This window comes from Strongylocentrotus purpuratus, unplaced genomic scaffold (genome assembly GCF_000002235.5).
Source record: "Strongylocentrotus purpuratus isolate Spur 01 unplaced genomic scaffold, Spur_5.0 spur5_scaffold_16, whole genome shotgun sequence".
Lineage (NCBI taxonomy): Eukaryota > Metazoa > Echinodermata > Echinoidea > Camarodonta > Strongylocentrotidae > Strongylocentrotus > Strongylocentrotus purpuratus.
In genome coordinates this window covers 26,559,716-26,586,488 of record NW_022145601.1, presented here as the reverse complement: position 1 = coordinate 26,586,488, position 26,773 = coordinate 26,559,716, and the positions used below count along the sequence as shown (strand labels likewise).

The 26,773-nt window shown below is 37.4% G+C and overlaps 1 protein-coding gene across 1 annotated transcript; it reads left to right on the top strand.

The window, feature by feature from the left end:
• Positions 1 to 486: 486 nt before the first annotated feature.
• On the top strand, positions 487 to 26,123 carry LOC757212 (ATP-binding cassette sub-family F member 3). Its single transcript, XM_030987169.1, has 19 exons — positions 487 to 617; positions 5,319 to 5,460; positions 6,504 to 6,580; positions 8,122 to 8,174; positions 9,015 to 9,112; positions 10,091 to 10,210; positions 11,232 to 11,336; positions 12,206 to 12,364; positions 12,758 to 12,847; positions 15,470 to 15,529; positions 17,770 to 17,905; positions 18,209 to 18,409; positions 19,285 to 19,361; positions 19,779 to 19,823; positions 21,046 to 21,178; positions 21,880 to 22,060; positions 23,073 to 23,205; positions 25,219 to 25,306; positions 25,839 to 26,123. Exons 1-19 carry the CDS (start codon positions 545 to 547, stop codon positions 25,992 to 25,994), a joined length of 2,127 nt encoding a protein of 708 aa, XP_030843029.1. The 5' UTR covers positions 487 to 544; the 3' UTR covers positions 25,995 to 26,123.
• The last annotated feature ends 650 nt before the right edge of the window (positions 26,124 to 26,773 follow it).

The window sequence follows — 26,773 nt, the reverse complement described above, 5'->3', positions numbered from 1 at the left end:
TGTTTCCCCTTTTCAAAGAATACTTCCACCTGTGTATCATGGATGGCACTGAATGTGCATGAATGAATAATGTTACATAACTTTCATGAACACGTATCCAGTATTTCGTCTCCGTGTATTTCAAAATTTGTTCTGCAATGACCTTTATCTGCTCATGCTCAGACTGCAACCGTGAACTGGCTTATTATGACAAAATCTTCACATAAACTAAACAATTTGTCCTTATTTCGTGAAGTAATGGCAACCAAAACCTAGTCTGCAAGCACAAACCCTGGTCAGTCGTAAAAGAGAGTCTGCACTATAAGACTACCATAGGCCATGTACTGTAGCTGCTCCTGACACAGGACACAACCAGTAGGTAGCTGGGCTAGACTTCTCTCAAGGCACAATGATTTTTTGATAAAGTGTCAAATTAGGGTCTGTGCCTGCAGACTAACCAAAACCCTAATTTCTGACTTTGGCCCTCCGCTAATGACGATTTCGAGAAATTGGCCCCTGTACAGTACTTGAATAAGACTACCTGCATCGACCGGCAAACTCCAACATGGCAGCCTACAGAAAGATCGTCGAGTCAGAGTTTCCTGCCATTGATCTGGAACTTCTGGATTATGTATCTGGTAAATATATACCCGTTTCGCTTTAGTTTAACATTCTGTTGGCATTATCGTGAAATAGGAAATCACCATTCGCTCTGCTCATTCTGATAAGTGATATAAGTGCTTTATTTCGTCACATGTAAGTTAGTGGTCCATTCTCCACCAATTCATTCATTCATTGCATTTGCCATGGCCCATTGCATGGCAATGGCATTACTGCTGTAACATTGTGGTGTGACGTGTGCATGTGTGTGTGTTGAATGTGAATACAGATTGTAATGCGTGTTCACTGATCACACATAGATCTAGTAACACTGTTTTGTTTTAGCTACGAGGAAGCAATAAAGCACATGATAAACAATATGGGCGCTGGTCCATGAATAAGGATCGTCTGCATAAACGAGGATCGTCTACGTAATCGCGGACAGCCGACCAGACACCTCCGCAGAAATGAGGATCGTCTGCATTTGTGCAGATGTTTCTTATTCAGGGCTGTCAACCCTCCCGCATTTGGAGGGAGTCTCACGCCACCACGCTCATTCTCCCGCCGTCCCAATAGCTCGTAGCGGGAGACTCCCGCCAGCATGCCTTCCCTTCGGCTCTCCTGCTTCGATGTAAAATCTCCTGGTTTATGAAAAAACCTCCCACCAACAAAAAAAACAACCCCCTTGAAAAAATCCTGCGTACGCCACTGCCGTTGAGCAAAACAAAAATTTGCATACGACCTCCCTCGAAGCACTTCCCCAAAGTTGACAGCCCTGCTTATTACCGATCCGTGCGTTGGCGATGCGAAAAACAAATTCTGTGATGATTTTCTTGATGCATTTCGAATTGACTTTGTACAGAGACTTTCTCGTGAGGAGCGATAAATCCTAGGCCTAGGGAAGACACACAACCCTTAAAAGTAGATGGTGAACTACCGTCTGATATGGGTCATTTCTATAATAAAAACTGACATTTGTTGACATTCCCCATACACAGACGGTATTCCACCGGGGGGATAGATTGGCCAAGTTTTGTACCTCTTTTTGCTCGTAAAGAGTGAAAAACTCGTTGCATATCTCATTCATCGCGGTCCAGCCGAACCGATCCCATTTGTTCCACTCAGTCCCCATAGGACGTACTTCAGTCTATGTATAGAGGCGCTCAGAGGAGCCAGATGCAATCTCAGCGGAACAACCGTCTATATCACAGACTGAAGCTTTCTGTCTAATGGTGAACTGGCAACGTCCGCATTTTCGCAGAGGTTTCATATTTCCGATCCACGCATTTGGCGATGCGAAAAATGGATTTACAATGATTTTCTTGATGCATTTTACATTGACTTTGTATGGAGACTGTCACGTTATGAGCGATAAATTCTTGGAAGACGGACAACCCATAAGAGTAAACGGTGAACTGGGGTTATTTTATACAGTAGGTTTGCGGGTGCACCGTGTGTGAGAGAGAGAGAGAGAGAGGTTTGAGGAGTCCTGAAAAGGACTCTGACTCGGTAATCTTTCTTGGAGGAGTGTAGTCCTGAAAAGGACTGTTTGTTATCTTTCTTAGCATATAGTTCTCAGGAGAACTATAGCGCTTGGAGAGGATGAGTGGCTCGATGTTTCGAACAGGTTGACTATCCGTCGTCAGGAGTGGAGAATAGCTGGCGTGCGTGAGCTTAAGTCACCGGGGTGCGGACGTCAGGGAAAAATAGGTGACCGTGTCAGCTTGAGTCATCGGGGAGTGGGCTTGGATGGTTGGCTGTTAATTCGTCTGACTGGGGTTATTTTATTACACAGAATCTGTTTTTCGCATCGCCAGCGCGCGGTTCGGGAACTCGAAACCTGCAGAGCGCTGATGAAAAAAAATGTCTGCGAAAATGCAGAAGATCACTATAAGAAATGTTAGGGCGTTTTCTATATTTACCTTGCGGTCGCGCGAGGGTTTAATGGAAGGGGGAGGGGTAGTAATTAATGATAATAATAGTCAAGTGTTATAACTAGAGATTTTTTAGCGGTGGGCACAACTTCACCGACGCCATTTAAATCCCAAATGCTGACCTCTGCAACATCGCGATCACGAGCTATAAACACGAATACACGTGGGTACTAGGCGCTGGTCAAAACAAGTTCGGCTCAAACTCAATCAATCAAAAAATGAATACCTTAATATCGATAATATCGGACAAATTTTACAATATAAATGATGAAATAAATATATATTATAGTATTTTAATTTATTTCTTCTGGAAAATTACGATCTTTTTTATTTACCTTATTAAAAATATACATTTATAAGAACAGTAATCGAACGAGCCTGGGCGGCCATATTGAATTTACCCATTTATACATATAATACGTACCGGTATACATCGATACGTACAGTAAATTCATTATAGTTTTTGTGAATCGTAACATATTTAGACAAACAACACTCGGCAAATCTTTAAAAATAATAATTCATCTTCGAATTAAAAAAAGCAATCTTGTACAATTGCAAATAAAACACGATTAAAGACGAAAATATGAATGTAAGTAGTTCTTTTCTTCACAAATAGTTACGTTTAAAGCAGTGTTTTTCATCAGGAGTGATGGGCAGAAATCCCCCGTGCTGGGCGGGCTCACCCAGCGCCGCCCATCAGCCTACACCTGTATTACTGACTATCGATTAATCGTCCCAAAAAATCACCGTGTAGACGACTACCAAAAATGGGCTTTCAAAACAGGCCTACTTTAAATCTTCATATACATAAACCCCAAGGTCTAAAAGTAGCGCAAAATAAGCACAACACAGTCAGAGGTCCATTGTTAACGCCTGCAAGGCAAGGTACGCTTATTTTGCGCTAATTTTTAAACCACGTGTTAAGTTGAACCTCCTTTGTGAATTCAGGCCATTGTATACATGCTAGGCCTGAGTCATCACGGGTTTTGCCGAACCCGGGTTTGACTTGAAAATTTCGGGCGGGGACCGGGTACCCGAAATTTTCACCACTGCACCGACACTAAAAATCGTGTGCATGCAACGGCGGGAGTTAGACTAAATTGCTGTTCTAATAATGCGACGGAAAAGACAGTTACTACTTTCAAAACAATAAAATAATCCATTGAATTAAATTAAGATGCTTTAAAAAATAAATGGATATCGTTTCAGTTGACGGTAGGTGTTTTTATCGCTCAAAATTGGGGCTGCAAAAAAGGAATTACGCTTCGTGCGTGGTACCTAGTAGTGCGTTCAGAAACGGAAGTGGAAATATGACCCACTGAAGACTGAGTAAGCCCCACACACAAGACTAAAATGTTGATCAGACTATTACAATTAAATCGTAATACTAATAGGCATTAATTTAATTGTCAAAATATGTCCACAAAATAATGGTTTACGACCCTTGATAATTTGATAAAGGAAAATAATTTAAAGCCCTTGAAATATAGCATCGAAGTGCCTTCCGTTCGTTCTAAAAATGCGTGTATAAACGGCAAGCTGAAGTTACGAGTCAAGTTTTGTTTACATATATTCCTACACCGCCATCCGAGCTGATCGGAACATTAAGCATTAAACCAATTAAAAACATCACGTAAGACTTTAAGGGACTCCAATTCAACAAAATTACCGTAAAATAATTATTTGCTTTGACAAATAATACTATAGATATTCATATTATCTTACAGAAATAATGATATTTCATGAGCTACGTACTCGATATCGAGTTCAGCTAGCCACCAATATGAAATGAGACGTAGTTGTCATGCAGTAAACTGTAGAGGGCGGTAATTCAGCAGAGAGAGGAAAAAGCGCGGGACTGAGATCACGTGATATTCACGTGCCTATTACGTGATTTTTTTTCCTCCCTGCGAGCAGCCGCATTCTCTGCATGACAACTACGTCTCATTTCAAAATGATGGCTAGCTGAACTCGATATCGAGTACGTAGCTCATGAAATATCATTATTTCTGTAAGATATTATGAATATCTATAGTATTATTTGTCAAAGAAAATAATTATTTTACGGTAATTTTGTTGAATTGGAGTCCCTTAAAGTCTTACGTGATGTTTTTTAATTAGTTAAATGCTTGTTGTTCCGATCAGGTCGGATGACGGTGTAGGGATGTAAACATGCATATCAAGCTTGACTCGTAACTTCTGCTTGCCGTTAATTTTATACACGCATTTTTAGAACGAACGAAAGGCACTTCGATGTTAATTCAAGAGCTTTAATTTATTTTCCTTCATCAAACTATCAAGGGTAAACCATTATGTTGTGGATATATTTTGACAATTAAATTAATACCTTTAGTATTACGATTTAATTGCAATCGTCTGATCAGTCTTGTGTGTGGCACTTTCTTGCTCTGTCTTCAGTGGGTCATAGATCTATTTCCACTTCCGTTTCTGAACGCACTCGATCGGTACCTCGAAGCGTGATTCCTTTCTTGCAGCCTCAATTTTAGAGCGATAAAAACACCTACCGTCAACTGAAACAATATCCATTTATTTCTAAAGCATATTTATTTGATTATATTGAAATATAAGTTTGTGAATTGCATATTTTTAGTTCTATATTTCAAAATATCAGTGTGAAATTCAATTTTGAAAAACCCGAAACCCGAAACCCGAAAACCAAAAACCGGGTTTCAGCTCGACGGTCGGGGCCCGGGCGGGGACCCGTTTCGACTCAGGCCTAATACATGCAAGCCGATACTTCTAAGCAGCATCTAACCTGTAACATGTTCCATTGCTTTCCAGGAGTGCTGGATGGAGGAGAAGACTTTGATGACGTGGATGATGTCTACGAGGCCATAGGGGGCGTGCTTCATGAAGTGGATTTTGACAGGGATGAAGATGGCATTAGGCACATTTGCAAGAAACTCTACAAAACTCTCAAGTTGTGAGTTATGAATTCTTTTTGTGGGAAGATATTTTGTAAGGCTATATGTGTTGGATTTTCTCTTTCAAATGGAAAGCATTGATATTTTCTTTAACCGCAATACTGTGTTGCAATTCCAGAAGAACTGAATTACGGTAGTGATGATGAAAAATCTTGGTTCTTTCAATTCCTTCTAAAGAAAAACTTGAGTTCTGGTAAATATAGAAAATGAATTTTCATAGAATCCAACGAGCTACACTGAATGTGTACAAATAAATGTCATTTGGCAAACAATTTTGGTAGAAAATGTATACTGGCTGAGTAATGAGTATAGGGAGAAAAAGAAATCCAGATAAGTACTGTAGGCCGGACACCATGCGCTTAACACAGGTCACTATGTGCAAATGGGAGTTTTGGTTTTTCTTGAAGATGATGCCCAGTAAGTTTTTTGTGCGTTTATTTCACTGGTTCCACCAACCAATCTACTGCAGGATAAACAATCCAGAATAAATCAAAGCAGTTTTTTAATCAAAATACGATTCCCATACCAGAGCTCAACATTAGCTTTAACTGTAGTTAAAAACCAGGTGGTATTTGGTTACCGGTATACAAAAAATGTAAATATTGCTGGTTTCCCAGATCTCACAACAACCTTAAAGAAAAGTTTGAGTTCTAGGAAGAGGAGAAAAATAATTTGTGAGGGTTATCATTGTTATTATGCAAGAGTGAAAGAACATCAGAGAAAAAATGTTCCCTGAAAAGCATGGCTGTTAAAATGCCTTTATTTTCTAAATATGACAAGTAACAGCTTAACAATGAGGCCCGATTTTTATGCTTCATGCTTGTGTAGTACCATATACATCTTTCTGTGTACAGTGCTTGTAACTTTACCAAGACTGGGCCAAATTTCTTCTCATTTTGATGACTCTCGCAGTACACATCAATACTTACATGCTACATGATCACTTTTTCTGATCCATTCCACACCTTTTCTTTCACAATGCAATCGCATAACCAGAACTCAACCTTATCTTTAAAATCGTTTCATTATATCTGTTTTCTAGGAGTGGAGGAAAGAGCCAAAAGAATGATATCTTATTGGATGCCCCAGTTCAGCTGAGCGAACAAGGAAAACAAGATGGTTGGTGAATTTGAAATATATTAAAATTATAAGTCTGTAAAGTGCCTCATCTTAATCTTAAGGAGACTTGAAGAAATCAAGTCTACTTAGAGACATCGTTGATTCAGAGCTATGTAAACCCAGAGTATTGTAATTATCTTTATATTAAAATAACTCAATAAATTGAATTAGTTTTAAGCTAGTTTTAGAAGATTTTTTTTTTTTGTAGACTGCACATGTGGTCGCAAATAAAGGTTCAAAGGTGTTAATGTTGAATATATGGCGACCTACTCTATGTGAAGAAATGATTTGAACAAATAGGGAACCAATTCAAAAATGAAGTGAAGTGAGAATCTCTAGACATAATAAATTAAATCATAAATGGCATGAATTAAAAGCATGATTGGTATCATTATTATTACTGATATGGATAGAGGTGACAAAAGATTTAAAATTGAAATAATGAAATTTCCCTCAAACGTTATCAGTTTTCTTAGTTGATATAATACTCTAAACAACAATTGAAGTATTTGTTCCTTATCTTTATATAAAAATAATATTGGAGATGATTTTAATGAAGAAATAATGCAAAAAATCTATGTTATTATAGCTAATATACGCTTACAAATTATATTTAATACAGCCTTTATGATGAGTATGAGAAATGTATGACTCTGATTAAAATGCGTATCAATGACTATTATTGATTTATAGTATAATATATTACAAAGTTCTGCAAACTCATATCCCTAGTGCATTTCAATCTATTTTTTTTTTTAAATAGTTATTCCTAAATCATTAAATAGACCAAAATCGCCATTATTTAAATGCCTGAAATGTAACTTAAAGGTACTATGTCCCATTTGCAGGCCAAAAAATGAAAAGGTTAAATTCCAACGGCATTTGAAAGATAATACTAATTTAGAACTTCCCTAAAAAAGGGGGGGGGGCTTCAAAATGTCTGTAAGTGGGAAAATAACAACTATTAGTTGTCGAATCGAATTAGGAGCTATAGAGCCAGTAAGTAATAGTCTGATTATAAGACCATTGTACCGAATGGTTGTGTGTTTTATGCTGCGCAAAGATTCAATTAGTTTAATTTTGGCCATTACAAGAAGTGAGTTATTGATGTAGACAAATGCTCATGTACCCTTTAAAGCTCATGTTATACTGTTATTACCAAAGATGGAAAAGCCAGTCAGTCACTCAATAGTGTCTGACAGTGAAGTCTAGCAAGTAAATGGTTTCCTTGCATAATTTGAATATTACATGTAGGACAGTGCTAATGTTTAAATTACACAGATAGGACATACATGACATATTCATAATTCCTGCAAAGTTCTACAGAATTTGAGGTTGGCTGCAAAAGGGACATAGTATCTTTAAGACCCACTTTAGAATAATTTTCACATTCTTTAATAGTTCATGCATTCTCTTTCCAAAAATGCCCACAGAATTTTCAAAATGGCTGTTTTTTTATCAATTGACTACAGACTAAGGCAAGCAATCATTACCTGCAATCTCTTGGATTTCTTCAAATCTAACCTTTCATTTGTTCACAGACTCCACTAATGATGACAGGTCAATATGGATGGCTACTAATAAAAATGTTTCAGTAAGTAGAATAGTTGTTCCTATGAAATTGACATTTAGTGTAACATTAATCACATTACACATACCAGGTGGTTCTTTTAAGATAGCACAACATTTCTTGGAAATGTTCCATTAACATTGTACATGTTGTGTGATAAAAGTCAACCAAAACAATCTGTTACATGTTTCATTAGATGACCAAAGCCCCAAAAGAAGAGATAAAGTTAACAACTAAATTATTCATACCCCTTCTAAATTTGGTGTTTTTTTGTGTTGTTCGTAATTCGAGAATGAAAGGTGGACTGGTTGAAGTAGGGCTGTAGTTGAATATTTGCCGTAAGCTTTCATACACTGTACATACCTGCCAACCCTTCCGAATTATCCAAAATATTCTGTTTATCTGGATTTTTAGGACCCCAAAATCCTGTTTTTTTTCCAAAAATTTCGATTTTTGTTGTTGTTGTTGTGTGTGTGTGTTTTGGTTTTGCTTGAGCCAAATTAAGCTTGTTTTATCATATGCCGCGATGTGAGAGTTCACATATTGCGTATGTTGAAGGGCTGCATGATTGAGCAGCGAATTTGTTTTTGCTTTTTTTGCACAGATTTACCGCGTATTGCCAGTTATGTGCGAACGCCTGTTAAGGGTACAGACTTCTTATTTTCAAAGACATACCATGCTAAAACTTCTTAATTCTCATTTTCAAATGTTGGCAGGTATGACTGTATGTCACATAATCAAGAAACATAATTTGGGACATATCAATTTTTCACATACTTATGAAATTGCAAAACTTAGTGAGGGTATGAATAATTTAGTTGTTAACTCTAATTGATCTTTGTCTACTTAAAAACCGTCTTACAGCAAGTGAACAAGAAGAAATTGGAGAAAGCTGAAGCTAAGCTGAAAGCCAAGCAAGAGAGGAAATTGTTACAGCCTGAGCAAGCAGCTAAACGAAATGGGTAAGCATGGAAACTGTTATTCATAAGAAAACATACTAACTTTGTCCAGGTTTAAACCCTCACTAAATGGGTAGAGTTAGATCACTCATTTATGGAGCACCAGGTGTCAATCTCTCCATCCTGACACAAAATCTTTTCGTTTTGAACTCCAGTTCTCATATTTATCATGGCTAGATTTATTTCATTTCTTCAGTTTGTTACAGAATTACAGTAATTTTACAGAATAAAGAGCGTGTCTCATGGTCTTGTTTACTAAGATTCAAGTTAAACCACAATAACATTTTTCTGCCATTTAAGAATACAAGCCTCAGTGCTCAATTTGACATCTAGTATCAAAAAAAGACATCTTAGGAAATATTTTTAAAAAATCATCATTTAAGGTACTATTTAACATATAAAATTATTTGAACTGTTGATCAATTTGGCTTGGAATGTCAGAAGAAAAAAACGTCCATGACATTTCCTATTTATTTCTAACAGAGAAAAAAGATCAATGTAAAGGTCTTAATTTGCATCAGGATTAAATAAGAATTCTTTTAATACTGTGGTACATAAAAACTAACAATCGTAGTTAGATTGATTTCAAAGGAGTTCCATATGATTGTTATCACTTGCATATTCGAGCCTCATGCATTTGTTAGTTAATTTTCAATATGTAAATGTATATTAAATTGGAAAGGTCTTCTGTAAACATGTCTCCTTGCTAATATTCTTTGTAAAAAAAATGTTATTAATATCATTAGAAGCAACTTTATGTATGTTATCATTATCAATGTTGAATTGTTGATATATGATGATGATCATTGTCATTGTAGTATGTTACATTTGATTTGATTTTATTATATAATCAGTGTGGTGAGTGCCTCAGCTAGTCAAGCCGTTTATAGCAGGAAAGATTTCAAAGCAGAAGTTGTTGTTATCAATGATCATTGCAGTCATAATTATTGTACATTTGCTTTGATTTGATTATGTAATCAGTGTGGTGAGTGCCTCAGCCAGTCAAGCCGTTAGCAGGAAAGATGTCAAAGCAGAAGCAGCTGGATCAGCTAAGGGTTCAGACGTTAGGATAGAGAACTTTGATGTAGCTTTTGGTGAAAAGTAAGTTCTCACTATATAATATAATAAGTCAGAAGTTAAGAAGGATGATTTTGTACGCAATCAGAACATTTTGCTACTCGCTCTCTTTTAATACATGTTTGTGTGTTAAGATACATTGCAGATATGTTTTGGGGAGAAAACAAATAGTTTCCCCTTGCCATCATGGCAAATGAGTCTTTTGATAATATGCAAATAATTACCGTTGGTGAAGGTGATGGGACAAACTATCACTTCCGAGGCGATCTGGATGTAGCTATCTTTCCAAAGTGAAGCTGAGGAAAGATAGCGTATACATTCAGATCACCGAGGAAGTGATCGTTTGCCATCGCCTGAAACCAAAAGGTGAATATTTGCTTTATATTCCACATCGGAAACATTTCACTTCTTCCGTCGTTTTAGAGCAACAAGTCATCAATTAACGTACACCGTATGCGTTATGGTGTTGTGACCATAGTTCGCGCGTGACCAAAGTTCGCATACTAACACTCAAAGATTTACTTTTGATCAATCGTGGGGCAAGATTCTTAGTATGTGGAATATAAAACTGCTTATATGTGCATCAGCACATGAAAATTAAAAAAATGAACAACTGAGAGAAAATTCAAAATTGTCAGCAATGCATTTCATGATACACACAGGTTTGTTTTTTTAAGGAGTGGAAACAAAAGCTCCTCATGAAACCACGTCATCACTTTGGAAGTGATTATTCTAAAATGTTAGGAGCGGGATCTTTTCATTTTAAAATAAAAGTATGTGATTATGTGGGGTGATTTTGTGCATGTGCCCATTGTTCTCGAGCCTCAAATGTCAAGGATAAAATCCTAATCTATCTGATAATTTCTTTTTCATTCACTTTATCTAAAATGATGTTCCATTCTAAAATCATTAATCTTCTTGCAAGTTGATGATTCATTCAGTTATTATGCTCATCCAATGATATCATGAAGAAAGTTGGAATGGAAGCGAACATTATGAAATGTGAAGATATTTTATTATATATATGAAATTTGATTTTGAACAGAGTACTTCTCAAAGAAGCTAGTTTCACTTTAGCTTTTGGGAGACGATATGGACTAGTAGGACGAAATGGAGCTGGTAAAAGTACCCTTCTGAAAATGATTGCCAGGTGAGAAGACTTAACAATATATATTGCTATAATAGAAATGTATTTTTTATAGAGCACACATTGCTGGAAGAGAGAGCTTGTTTGTTTCTTTTTGTTCAACAGTATCCCAAAACCTTTCAATTATTTATTTAAATATTTTTAAAGATAGTTTTGATGTTGAAAGCTTGGATTTAAAACTATTGTACATAGAGAATTTACAGATCTCATTCTTTGATTAAAGTAGAATGGGAATCCTATGATTTTTGTCTTACTATATTGTTCTGACCTACAGAGATACTGCCAAATTTAGCCTTGCAGAAAAGTACAAACATGGATATGCTTACATGGGGCAATGAATCAGTGTTTGTAAGAAATTAGAATGATTCAGATGAATACCTACAAAAAAGAAGGTTTCCAGAAATATATCTTTCAATAAAGAAACATGACAAGGTTCTTGAAAAGATGTATGCATGCATGGCTACAGTTTTTGTTTATGCAGAGTTCTAGAACTGATATTGCATTTTGAGAGAAATTATGTGAATGGTTTATCATACAGTAGGAGGGGTGTTTGGGCCAGAAAGATATACAAACTAACGATAGCTTGCCAGAATTCACATTCATTGTACTGTCCATAAGAGCAGGTGATATTTACATGGTGATTAATTTCTAGCTTGATTTTCTATAATTATTTGCTCACTACTCAGCGATTATACATTTTCTCTCAAAATTATTTGTCGGATATTTGTGTTGTTGACTGTTGAGTAGTTATTGTAAGTTTCATTTTATCCTGAAGTCAAGAACTCAAAGATTACCTATCAAGGCTAAACACGGTGATATTTTGAATGGGCCTTCCCGATCTCGATCCTGTTTTTATCCTCCAATTTCGACAGCCGAGAGCTTCAGTTTCAATCCCACATCTCCATCCTCCACGTCGAGCAAGAGGTCATAGGAGATGACACGTTGGCTTTAGATAGTGTCTTAGAGTGCGATGAACTCAGGACAAGGTTACTGAAAGAGGAAAAGGAACTACATGTGAAAATCCAAGACAGGTAAAATGAAATTATAATGATCATAGTGATGGAGATGATGATGATAATGATGGATGAAAATATGGAGGAGGAGGAGGAGGAGGAGGAGGAGGAGGAGGGAGGGAGGGAGGGAGGGAGGGAGGGAGGGAGGGAGGGAGGGAGGGAGGGAGGGAGAAGAGAGAGAGAGAGAGAGAGAGAGAGAGAGAGAGAGAGAGAGGAGGGGGAGGAGGAGGGGGAAAGGGGAGAAGGAGGGAGAGGAGGAGGAAGAAGATGAGGAGGGGGAGGGGAGGATAGTCTTGGAGACATTGCTGTAATGCTTGCGATTTCCTTCTAACATATAAGCAAGACATTTGAAAGAATTACATATATTAGAAATTTTGAAATGACTGCTTTTTATTAACACCTTTTTTTAAGCTCTGGACCGGGAGACCCCACTCTTGGTGCCAAACTCTCTGATGTATATGCCAAACTAGCGGAAATAGAAGCTGATAAAGCCCCTTCAAAGTGAGTATTATTTAGCTTTCTCTGTATAATGCTAAATTTTGTTTGTTGACAAACTTTTCATGATGTCACTATGATATATTAAGATATGTACAAATATACTGTAAATTTATGTACATGTGTCAGAGCTGCCAAGTCTCCCGGATCCTGCGGGAGACTCCCGGATTTTGACCCAATATCCCGTTTTCCCGACCCCATGCAAAAATCTCCCGGATTTCCAGATTTTAAGTTGTATTATTTTCATAAACGACTGTTTCACAAGACTAGCATGTTGAGTTCGTACGTACGTATACAAACACACGGCAATTCTGTAATATGAATTTTCCTGTTATCCAGTCGTCGAATATAAATTTACCGTGATATCGTACTTTATTTAACAGCGTAATAAATGAGAGTTACGCCGAACGACTGGCGGGCTAATCTAACAAACCATTGGGAACATGTGATAATGTGAGTGGTGTTTGTGTGATAGCAATTCGCCTGCTTGCTCTGCCGGGCGGCTTCCTCGCCGGCCCCCGTAGCGTCCCGGTACGTTGGTGCCGGTTTCCGATCGGTCGCGTCAGAGCAGCCAGAAGTTGCACTGATACAACAAGCAGACTTTGTCTGCTGCGATCGGCCCAAAAAACTGCACATTTCAACATCAGTTTTTGGATTGATTTGGGGACTTTTGCGATGTGATTTTTAAGTGGATTATCATTTGATACCAACATGGCAGTGTTACTGCAGAGTGGATTTTGAAGCCGACTTTTTTTTTCTGATCTCCTTTGCCGTTGGGAACGCATCGATATAACTTGCATCTTCCGAAGGCGTAAGTCAACTTTGTCCAAAACAAGGCTGTATTTTGCTCTCTGTTTGAGTATTAAAATATCATCCAGGACAATGTCGAAGTCGAAATATTATCAGAAATATAAAGATGACTACCACTTGGAATGGCCTTGTGTTGGGAAATCTACGAAAGGCGAATACTACGCATTTTGTACAGTTTGCGGCGCAGATATCTCCATCAAGAGTGGGGGAAGAAATGATGTATTTCGCCACATCACATCTGACAAACACAGAAAACAAAGAAATACACACTTCTGAGCAAAGTGATGAAATCTTTGCTTGTGATACCACATTCCAATGCTTCATGTGAAAGAGTTTTTAGCATTGTTAGGAAGAACAAAACTGATTTCAGGGGATCAATGAATTTGAAAACACTTCAAGCACTCCTAACAGAGAAAATTGCCAACACAGATGTCCCATGCTACCAAAGGGAGTATAGCAAGGACCTCCTTAGCAAACTCAAGCAAGCAACCTACCAGTCACTTCAAGGAAAACCCTCAAGCACACCCCAGTCCTTGCCTTCCACAAGTACATCCCCCATTTCACAATAGAGGTAACAGGAGTTCATAGTCTGAAATATGATGTGAAGTTCATATGTTATCAATTGTATGCAAATAAAATGTGCCATATCAAAGCCTTCCATTTTGAGAAATCATTGAAAAAATGTGTTCTAAAAGGGTTTCAAAGAGGCTTAAAACCAAGAGCTTTTGGGGGCCTGCCCCCTGCCCCCCCCCCCCCCCCCCCCACCAGGGGCACTAAAAGGCCATTCTTGGTTCCCGCCAACAATGAAGTCGTTCGATGCTGCTCTCTCAGAAATCTCCCTGATTACCCAAATCAAATGTTGGCAGCTCTGATGTGTAAAAATGGACATATCTCATGCTTTATGGTCATAGTTTCAATGATTTCAGTGCAATTCTAGTCAACCTCATACTTCTATATGATTACCAAGTTTATCATAATTATTAGTGTCAAAGAGTTTGATGTATCACATCATCTTGCAGTTGACAATGTACCATGCAATAAAATACTTTAATACCCTAATACCCTTTTGAACGTCCCAGGTTTTTTCAGAGTCAATATTTTGTGTGTCAAGATGCCAAAGAGCATGTTCATGTATTTGATGTTATGTCATTTCAAATTTGACCTTAAAATGTATCATTTTTTTTGTGTAAGCTGAACAGCAGAACAGTGCTGTATATAATAATATAATAATGATAACAGTATGTCTTGTTTACCCAGGGTAGCCTCAATCATATTATAACCCCAGCTTAAAGATGAAGTTGAGTTCTGGTCATGCGATTGTACTGTGAAAGAAATGGTGTAGAATCGACCAGAAAAGGTTGATAATCTAGCATATAAGAATTTGTGTGTATTGCCAGGTTCTGGAATCATCAAAATGATAAGAAATTTGGCCAAGTTTTGGTAATGTTACAAACACTGTACACAGAAAGATGTATATGGGACTACACGAACACTTGAAGTGAAAAACCTATCCCCCAAGTTTTACGATGTTACATGACATATTTAGAATATGAAGGCATTTGAAGAGCCATGCTTTTCAGGGAACATTATCTTATCTGATGTTCTTCCACACTTGCATAATAAGAATGATAAAGTTCACAAACTATTTTCACCTCTTCCCGGGAACTCAACTTTCTCTTTAAGCCAAGCTACCATAAGGCACTCAAGCATTCAAGGAATTTCTTCCTTCCAGATATAAATGTGTACAAAGCAAATACAGTTGTAAAGCTGATCGTATATCACTCTGTTTAATGCTTAAATTTTGTTTGATTTTGACAGGGCAGCCATGATCCTGAATGGTTTAGGCTTCTCACCCAGCATGCAGATTCAAACAACCAAGTAAGACATTTCTTTTATTTACTTATACAGTCAAACCTGCTTTAGTGACCACCTGTCTACAAGGACCACCTGTCTACAAAGGCCACATTTGTTGTTTCCCTTTAAAATGGTTTTTCATGGAATCATACACTTAAGGAACCTGTCTACAAATACCACCTGTCTACAAAGGCCACCTTTTGGGTGGTCGCTATAGACAGGTTTGACTGTAAATGTATTTCCATGACTCAGCCACCAAAGCTGGTGCTGGAATGTTAAAGACCACAGGATCATTGATCAATGAACATATCGTCGGTGGGGTGACAAAACCTCAAAAATCATGGATTTTCAGGAGAGCGTAAAAACATTTCCTGTCTCAACAGACTTAGTGCTGTGACACCGTCCTTTGTGTGGAATTTGTGAAAAAAAACGAGACAGGAGGCGTTCCATGGATTTATCAGGTGGTGTCGTAGGCCATTAGGTACACAATTATGCAAAAAAATCAAAATCTCAAAAAATTGAGATACAAGGTTTTGTCACCCCACCGACGATATATATATATATATATATATATAGGCGGAGGCATATTAGAAGAAGACTGATTCCTCTTGTTTTATTATAATGCATGATCTAAAGAATCAAACAACGAAGTAGATCATTTCTTTTACCTCGGTCAGTCATGATTTAACTTAAATGGCCTCAAACTTTGGGGTTTCTTGTCAGCTTATATTTCTGCATATTGTAACATTATTTGCAAATGCTTAAAACTGCCTTTTTTAACCTCATCATTTGAAAGATGATTGTCGGGATTGAATGGATATACCAGAAATCCAACATCAACTTTGACTCACATCTTCAGGAGGGTGAATTGTAACTTTATTAACAAATTAAATTAGTTTTCATATAGGAATGTCCTTACTAGTTGATAAGCAGGACAGCCAGATTGTGATATCAATTTAGATAGAAGGTTAAGGTGAAAAATACTTTGCTTTTTTTTTGTAAGCATTCAGACTGTTACCTGCGTCCAGTTTCAAACAAGGACATCTTCACATATCAGTCCTATCTTGAAATCTCTGCACTGGCTCCCTGTTCAACAGCGTGTGATCTATAAAATTCTACTCTTAACCTATCATGCACTAAATGATCTAGCTCCAGAATATATTTCATCCCTTCTATCGCCCCACTCCGCAGGTCGTTCTGGTTTACGTTCATCACATAATATTAGACTTAAAGAAATACGTACCAAAAGAAATTGGGGGGATAGAGAATTTGCATCAGCAGCTCCTTCTTTGTGGAATAAGTTACCTCTCTCTATTCAGACGGCCAACACTCTCTCTACAGTGTACTTTCAAAACTGGGCTTAAAACTCACCTGATGCTCAATGCATTTTGTTAAATTTCAATGTTCTTTTTATACAATGCATGCAAAACAAACAATAACACTGTGCCACATTGTATGTACACTGTACATGTACCTTGGCACCATGAACTTGTGTGATCTAATGCAAGTTAACATTTAATATTTCTTTAATCTTAAGTATGTTGAATATTAATTTAAATTATTTGTATGCGCCTTGAGCATCTCTAGAGATGGATATGTTGCGCTTTATAAATATAGTTATTATTATGTTATTATTATTATCTTAGGAAATTTAAAAATCATCATTTCAGTTGAGTTTTGGTTAATGTGCAAAATACTTTGCGAGCAATTTGTTTTCATTCTTAACCAGAAGAATAGTATATTAGCAATGTCCCAAGATAAGGATTGCTCTTAAAGTGCTATATGACTGGATACAAACTTGAACCAAATTTATGCTTGTGTAGTCCCACGTACTACATCTGCGTCCACAACTTTTGAATTACTTGTGATTTTCAGGAAGATGAAGTCCAATCATTAAAACTTTGATGATTCTAAGACTTTATTGTTTCTATCTACTAGATAACCAACCATTCAGAATAAGTCAGGTAATAGTATATTTGTAAAGCGCTTAGAGACATTTGTATTAAGCGCTATATAAAAATTAAATATTATTATCATTATTAACATTAAACGGCTACACCATGTGTGTAGTCCTTGTAAGGACTGGGGTTTTCTTTCTGTTGTATAATTCTTTTGTGGTTATAATTTTGACAAACCAATATATCTCTCCAAGAAAGAATACCCAGGCCTTTGAAGGACTACACAGACGATTCCTGACTCATCTACCTCACTTCTTATACATGTAACTATTCAGATTTAATCATCATTGTTCTTTTTTTTTTCAGAGAATTTTCTGGTGGTTGGAGAATGAGGATAGCATTGGCCAGAGCACTCTTCTCAAAGCCAGATCTTTTATTACTTGATGAACCTACTAACATGTTGGATATCAAAGCCATTCTTTGGCTTGAAGACTACCTTCAAGTAAGTAGTAATTCAATGGAATTCAATATTGTGGTATGCTGTATGAAAAAAGAAGAAGGAACCAATATTTACCCCAGTAATGTTTTATGAAGTTGGTATAAAAACTACAGATGCCAAGTTAATGCTCTTTATTCAAAAATTGATTTTCTCAAGGATCATGATAATATTCACGGGGGGGGGGGGGGGGGGGGGGTTAAGTGGTCATTATAGACAGTGGTTGTTACAGACATGTGGTTGCTAAGACAGGTTTAACTGTAAATAACAATCTATGAAGTAATTTTGATCTTCTTTGGCCCTATGTAGGATTGGCCTACAACACTGCTCATAGTCTCTCACGACAAGAAGTTCTTGAACGAGGTCGCCACAGACATGATTCATCAGCACTCAAGGAGGTTAGATGCCTACAGAGGAAACTATGAACAATTCTTCAAGACTAAGACAGAGAAACACAAGAACCAACAGAGGGAGTATGAAGCTCAGGTCCAGTTCAGAGAGCATGTACAGGTGAGAGCTTTACATCAAATGTATCATCTGGGACCCCTTTCACAAAGCCTTTTTCAATGACAAATGACAAAAGAATCACTGACAAATCTGCTGGTAACCAATCAGAAGCAAGGATTTCAGTAGCTTATAACAAAAACTGTCATTTGTCACTGATGACAAGTTTTGTGAAATGGGGGCTTGGTTTGGAATCACATCAAACTTGTAATTCTCGCTACTGCAACGACACTTTTTGGCCATAGAGGTCAGCGCCATCAATTGGTATATTTGTCAAAGGCACTTCCTTTTTCCATATAAATACAATTGGTCGTGAACTGGAAAGTCTGATAGACATTATAGTTTATTATATTACCAATAAACTATAAGTAACATATAATGATGGTGCCTACGTATGTGTAGATCTCATCAAATCATTGAGGGAGTTCATGAAACCTGAACAATATTTTAATAAGATATAGAATTAGTTACACTGCTGTACATTCTCTATTTGAGTTGGAAGAAACCTTGTCTTATCGTATCTGTGCATGTGCTGACCTTCGCAGTGTGGGAGGAAGGTCGTCATCCACTGTCAAATATTGTACTTGCGGTAGGGCAAATTGAGTTGCTATATCCAACATACATGTCCATGTATGCACTGAGAAGATTTGAACACTTTTATCTCCTTATTTTCACTCATCCTGATCATTAATTTTGTCATGAAAAGAATGAAAATGTTACCGTATTGAACACTGTTCAATACTTCTAAATATTGAGAGCTTTGACCCACAGCTCTTGATATTTGTTTAATGAGTTTCTTGGACAGCCATTACCCGATACAGGATAAACAGTACATTTTGTTTGTGCATGTTCATTAATTATCTATTTTCTTTTTCTTTCAGACTTTTATAAATAGATTCAGGTACAATGCCAACAGAGCTGCCCTTGTACAGAGCAAAATCAAACAACTAGAAAAACTGTAAGTACATAAGTCTCTCCTCTGTTTGGATGCATGATTTAATTAGAGAAATCTTGAAATTAGTATTCATCATTATATTTGTGGCAGGAACTCCACATCTTTGGAGTTTATTGCATTAATGATGACATTGTATTATTTGTTTAAGACATGTCACTTATCAAAGCTTTTGTGTACATATAGCTTTGGACAGTGGCGTTAAATTGTGGATGTGTTGTGAGCTCATAGTGTATGACAAGGCCTTGTAGACCTGTACTCATTTATCATATCCTGGAAGAGTAAGGTATCAAAATTATCAATAGCTATGTTTTCGTAAAAATATGAATATATATTTACTTTTTTTTATTATACACCATCTTTAATTGTTTGTGAATCAATTGCACATTAACATATTTAATCATTCTCCTTTTTTCCCTTCAGGCCTAAACTCATTCCAGTCGAAAAAGAGAGTGAAGTTATACTAAGGTAAGTGGAAAATTTCTAAGTATTGTAGCTTTGAGGTAGGATCACCAAATTTAAATCGCAGTTACATGTCAAGGTCGAATGTCAAAAGGTCAATGAACTTTCCTTTAGAATCACTGTACATAAATTTGTATAGCTTTGATGATGTACCTTAGATATGAGGAATGAACAATCACAAGAGGATTTGGGGTCACGGCAGATCAACAGTCATGTCAGATGAGAAACAGTGCACTTAAGGATATTGCGTCAGACGTGGAGGCATCATTTTTTTTTCCAACTAGTATTGATTTCCTCACTTAGATAAGGGTAAAGTTTGAGATAGTATTAACAGCATTCTTGAGACAGTGTTCTTTAAATTTCTGGGATAAAGTCAATGCAACATTGCTTAGTGTAAACTGGCAGATCATAAAATTCTCATCTTGAGCTGCTTAAAGGCTGAAATACAATAATTTTCATATGCGTGTTGCGTTTTTACACGTATCACAAGATACAGGCGAGGTAATGCTTAGCGTTCTACAATCAGTATGCAATGGGTGTGGGGATAATAAGATTTACAGAGTATATCTGTGGGTGAAATTTAAGTTGATTGTGTGTTGGTCGGAAATACAGTGGATAATTTAATATCCATAGAATGTTGACAGGAGCTTTGTGTGAAGAAAATGAAATCAGCATATTAATGGTAAACATGTAGAACAGTGCCATGCATGGAGAGTATGGTTTACTAGTATTCCTTATACAAAACAAAAGTGACTTCTTGTAATGGTAGAATAACAATAGAAACTGGCTTTCTTCTGTTCACAAATTATTTTTTGAGGTGAGTCTGTGGTCTCCTTACCTTCGAACACTCACTATAGAGGTGTTGTTGTCTAGTGGATAAGTCGTCGGACTGTGGATAACAGGGTCAGTGGTTCAAGTCCTGCCGCAGCACTAATGTCCTTTGGCAAGACATTAATCTACATTTGCCACTCTCCACCCAGGTGTTAAATGGGCACCGGTAGGAAGGAATTCCTTGAATGCTGTGAGCACCGAAATCGATAGGCTAGCAGAGCCAGGGTAATATTGGAGGGCCTTGAGCACTTTGCAGGGTGGATATGTGCACTATATAAATATCTAATATTATTATTATATTATTACAAGTATTTATTACATGTAATTATGTGACATTCTTTTGAATGTTATCAGAGCTCAAGCTAACATCAGTATTTCATTTGTTGCTTGTTGCTAGGTTTCCATCCGAAATCTCGAAGCTTTCCCCGCCCATCCTACAGTTAGATGAAGTCAACTTCAGCTATGGTCCTGACGCACATATCTTTGATGCTGTAGACTTGTCGGCTTGCATGGAGTCTAGGATATGTATCGTAAGTCCACGGGAGTGTTTCACAAAGACTAAGATCGACTTTTAGTTGGACTTAACTATGGCAGGCCATTTATGCCACTGGTTGCTCTCACCATTGGTCTCCCAATTATGATCTTTAGATAATATATTTTCCTTCCACAATGAAATTTTGAAAAAGGTAAATTCTGAAGTTTTGTGAAACCAATGCCAGGAATGGTTAGAGGAACTAGTGGCATGAAAGGCCTGCCATAGTTAAGTCCAACTTAAAGTCAATCTTAGTCTTTGTGAAACACCCCCATGTCTTCATCCCTTCCAAAAGAATTTGCTTGGGATAAATTAGCAATATGTCAGTGCCAAGCCCTTAAAGGTCAGCCATTCTTAGGATGACGTGTCACAAACAGATATGACTTGTATGCAACATAGAAGTGTGTGTATTAGCAGCAATTATTATGTACCAAAGGAAATGTTATGGTGTTTATGATATGGCTTATTAATGGATCCTATCTAATCAAAGGTGCTGGATTATTCCCAACATAATGCCCCATAATTTGAATGATAATGCACAAGATTGCTTTAGATATTAATCAGCATCCCCAAAGGTTATTCGCTTTGAGTGACAAGTGACAGAACCAAATCCAAATAGACCATTTTATAAAGTAATCAAATTTGATGCATAAATCTTTATTAAGTTTGTCCTTTCTTTCTGTCTGTACCCTTCTCCAGGTTGGTGAGAATGGTTCTGGAAAGACGACTCTTCTGAAGATCTTGTTAGGTGATTTGAACCCTGTATCAGGTCTCAGGCACTGCCATAGAAACCTAAGGTTAGGCTACTTCAGTCAGCATCATATAGACAATATGAACTTTGACAAGAATGCTATAGAAGTCATGGCATCCAAGTTCCCAGGTATTTATCAGCCTTCTTGCCTTCCTGTTTACATATTTTTTTACTAGTTTCTTCATTTATTTTCCCTCGCATTTTGCTAGTAAGGGTCTTAACCTGTTGTTTATGATGCCTGAGAGATGAATAATGGCAATACACCTTTTGACGTAGAATTCACAGACGTCAAATGGGGCTTATAAATATGCATACACAGGTCCATTCGCCATTTGTAAAATCACACAGTATCAGGGGGTAGTGGGATTTTAAATCAAACCATTATCTTGTCAGTGAAAGTTCTTGTGCATCTTGTCTCTTCTAGCATGCTTCTCTTTTCTTGTTTGAATTTGTCCTGCTTTAATGTGAATTATAAATATTAAAAAAAAATATCCTCACACAACAATGCAATGATTAATCACTTTTTTGGCTCTCTCTCTCTCTCTCTCCCTTCCCCCTCATTCCTTTTTGCACTCTTCTCCTGTATATCCATCCCCCTCCCTCTCTGTATCTCTCTCTCTCTCTCTCTTCCTCCATCTTTATATCTTTCTCTATCTTGTATACACTCTTTATCTCACTCCTTCCCCGTCTCATTCCGTGCTGTCTCTTACTTGTGCTCCCTTCCTCTCATTCTCTCTCTCTCTCTCTCTCTCTCTCTCTCTCTCTTCCTCTATCTTTATATCTTTCTCTCTTTTATACACTCTTTATCTCACTCCTTCCCGTCTCCTTCTGTTCCATCTCTTACTTGCGCTCCCTTCCTCTCATTCTCTCTCTCTCTCTCTCTCTCTCTCTTCCTCTATCTTTATATCTTTCTCTCTTTTATACACTCTTTATCTCACTCCTTCCCCGTCTCCTTCTGTTCCATCTCTTACTTGCGCTCCCTTCCTCTCATTCTCTCTCTCTCTCTCTCTCTCTCTTCCTCTATCTTTATATCTTTCTCTCTTTTATACACTCTTTATCTCACTCCTTCTCGTCTCCTTCTGTTCTCCCTTCCTCTCTCTCTCTCTCTCTCTCTCTCTCTCTGCCTTGCTCTTGTGTATAGGAAAGACAGCCGAGCAGTACAGGCAGCAGTTAGGATCCTTTGGAGTGACGGGTGACCTGGCTACTAGACCATTGACCAGTCTCTCTGGAGGTCAGAAGAGTAGAGTAGTCTTTGCTCTCATGTGTGCTGGAAAGTAAGTTGAGCTCTCTCTCTCTCTTTCTCTCTCTCTCTCTCTCTCTCTGTCTCTCTCTATTTGCCTTTTTAAGGCAAGGGGCAGTATTCTGAGATTCATTTTTTATCTCACTCCAGTAAGATGAAATACCCTTAAAATCTTTCTTAAATCGGTATTCTGAGAATCAATTTAGCAAAATTTTAAAAAGGTCAAAGGTCGATGTGTCAGTATGGATTACATCAAACGGTTTTTAAAGCTTGTTATCACAATATCAATAAATATTCTAAGCTATTTAAGCTGTGAACTTAAAGATAAAGACCAGTTATGGTCATGTGATTGCATTGTGAAAGAAACGTTGTGGAATCGATCAGAAAAGGTTGGTCATCTAGCATATAAGTATTGGCGTGTACTGCAAAGTTCTGGAATCATCAAAATGATAAGAAATTTGGACCAGTCTTCGTAAAGTTACAAGCACTGTACACAGAAAGATGTATATGAGACTATACGCACACGTGTCATACCTGCCAACCACCCCGATTTAGGCGGAGTTCCTCCGCATTTTTCATACCAACTCCGAATTCCGAATGCATGCCTCAAAACTCCGATTTTTTTATTTTTTTTCATTTTTTTTTTTTCATTTTTTTTTTTCATTTTTTTTTTTTTTTTTTTTTTTTTTTTTTTAGAGTGTAATGCACTTGGAGAGTATATAACTATTATGTTTGTATTTCGAAATGTAAAGCGCCTTGAGCATGTTCATGTAAAGGTGCTCAATAAATACCAATATGTATGTATGTATGTATAAGACTAAAGCATAACACAACATCCGCGCTCGCGCTCATAGAAGATATACACAGCGCAGCTCGAACGTGATCGTTAGTTCCCCCCCCCCCCCCAATCTACGGGCTACTACCCCAATCCTTCGGTGGTTCGCGACCTCGTAGTCCACCCAGAAAAATTTACTCCTAATTTCTCTTGTCTCAGGTTGGCAGGTATGACGTGTTCCATCTTCTATATGGTTGAAAGGTCATATTTTGGTGGGTGTCTAGTATGCGCTCTGCAGGTCATATTTCATGACAAATTTCTTTTAAATTTTGTATAGAGAATTAGAAATGTATCTTGGTACAATCTACACTTTTGGGCAATGCTGCCTGCCCTCATTGTTCCATCTTTAATATGGTCAAAGGTCATATATGTCTTTTATGTGCTCTAACTGCCACATTTCTTGACAGATTTCTTTCAAATGTTGTATGGAGGTGTGTCTTAGTACAATCTACACATCTTTAGTCTTTTGTGATGCTGCCACCTGTGTTCCATCTGTTATAGGGTCAAAGGTTGTATTTTGGTGGCTGTCTTTTGTGCGCTCTAACTGCCACATTTCTTCACAGATTTCTTTCAAATTTTCTGCAGAGATGCATTATACTCTAATCTACACACATATTGTTGTGGTGATGCTGCTCCTACTCTTGACAAAAGTCTGAGCCACTAGTGGCAATCTCTACGTCATCCTTTTGTTTCAGGGAGAGGAGAGGGGATCTTTGTCCCTCCTTCGAACATAAGGATGACATAAAATCGCTGCCACTGCTGGGGAATACATTTGCATTGCGTGGCAATACAGATTGCGATATTTCTAGTTAATATGCAACGACATAGGGAGACAGCGATCAGATTTTGGGATCGTCAGGTCAAAGGTCATAAAGATCAGTTGACTTGTAATTATAATTTTTGTTATCATCGTGATACTTCAAGAATAATTCAAGCCATGGTCTTTACTGAATTAAGGGGGGAGGCATATTGGAAATGCTGTAGCATTTGTCTTGTATGATCTTGTAGGTATACTTTAGAAAATTAGAAATCCAGACGTTTAAATGTCCAAGCCGTGTATATCAACAAACTACAGTATTGTCACTTTACCAGACATATACAAGGTATACAAGGGTTTACCACTTCAGAAAACTAATGACTGACCGAGGTAGTGAAATGATGAATCCATTGTTGTACTGCTTTTTAAATTAGTTCTTTTAATTTCAATTTCAGTCCTAACTTCTTCATTCTTGACGAACCTACCAATCATCTGGATATAGAGACAGTCGAAGCCCTAGGCAAAGCTTTGGCCAGCTACAAGGTATTGTAGACATCCGTCTGTTTTCTTACTCCAAGTGTATTTTATGTGCTTATCCAAAACAAGGTCAAGAATTGTTCAATAACAACATGAATGGAGACAGTAGTATATTTTATCTCTGCTATGCAGACAAACATCATGTACATCTATCTGATATTGAATTACATTAGAATGCAATTATGCTCAAGCTAAAGGAGCACCAGGCGTGCCAATGTGCCAGACCTGAGCACTGTACAAGACTCTACTATTATTCTTTGTTTGCTACCAAATTGTATGTGATGGAAAATTGAAATGTTCACTATTTTTTCAAATTTGTTGTCAGTTCGAAGATGCACATCGTTGTTTAGATCCTTTTACGATCCAAAATCCATTAAACACAAGTGTCACACAAGAGAGTAAATTTGTATTTACTTTATTATAGTATTATGCATTGCTACACGAATGGATAAAATTTCTCTAAACGTATGTTGTTTTCATTTGTGCATGTGGTATATTATTGTAGAACTAAATAATCTTTTATTTGCCATGCTGACAGGGTGGAGTGATTCTGGTTTCTCACGACGAGAGTTTGATTCGAATGGTGTGCAAGGAATTATGGGTATGCGGAGGAGGGACGGTCAAGGCCATGGAAGGAGGGCTGGATGAGTACAAGAGGATGGTAGAGAAGGAGTTTGAGCAGCAGAAGAAATAGGAACACCTTCATAACAGACAGTCTCACCTTTTAAAGACCGTCAATACTACTAGGCCAGAAGGGATTAGACCACCCAGCCAGGTCACTGACAGGTGGCTATCTCATCAATTCAGCTCTCAACTAACATAAGAAAAAGAAGATCATGGGGGACCAACAAGCACTGATTGGGGAAGTTTTATATATTGAGAGGTCAAGTAGCTACAAGTAGGACAGTGGGGCTTTAAAACAACTTGAATTGTGTGACAGCAGTCAAAGAGGGAAAAGGGTTGGTGAAAGTTTGATAGAAGTTGGGCAAATAATAACAAAGTTGTGAATGCTAGGAATATTCAATCATTTTATCTTTGTGGCTGCCAAATCCACAAATGGATCACCGACCGATAAGATGCAATGCCTCATAGGTAGAGCAGTGGTTTCATATCCGTATTTTAAATTTCATATTTTTCCTTCTTTCTTGTGATTGAGATACTGAACTCCCCTGCAAACAAGATATAGTATGCAGAATTATATTCTGCTTGACATTTTATGAAGTCAAATCATGAACACAAATAAATCTGAAGAATATGAAAGAATTGTGAAATGTCATGGTCAGAAGGCATGGAGAGTTGTTCATAAATAATGTCATCAAATTAAATATTGTCCTCTGGTGACAAGTTATTTTTAAAAGCTTTCACTTCCTTATTCCTTGCCTGATTTTTGTTCAAATTTTCATTAATTTGGTTCAAATCTCTTAAACTTTACAATAAAAGTAACCTAGTATGAAGGTTATGGTTCCCTTGAAG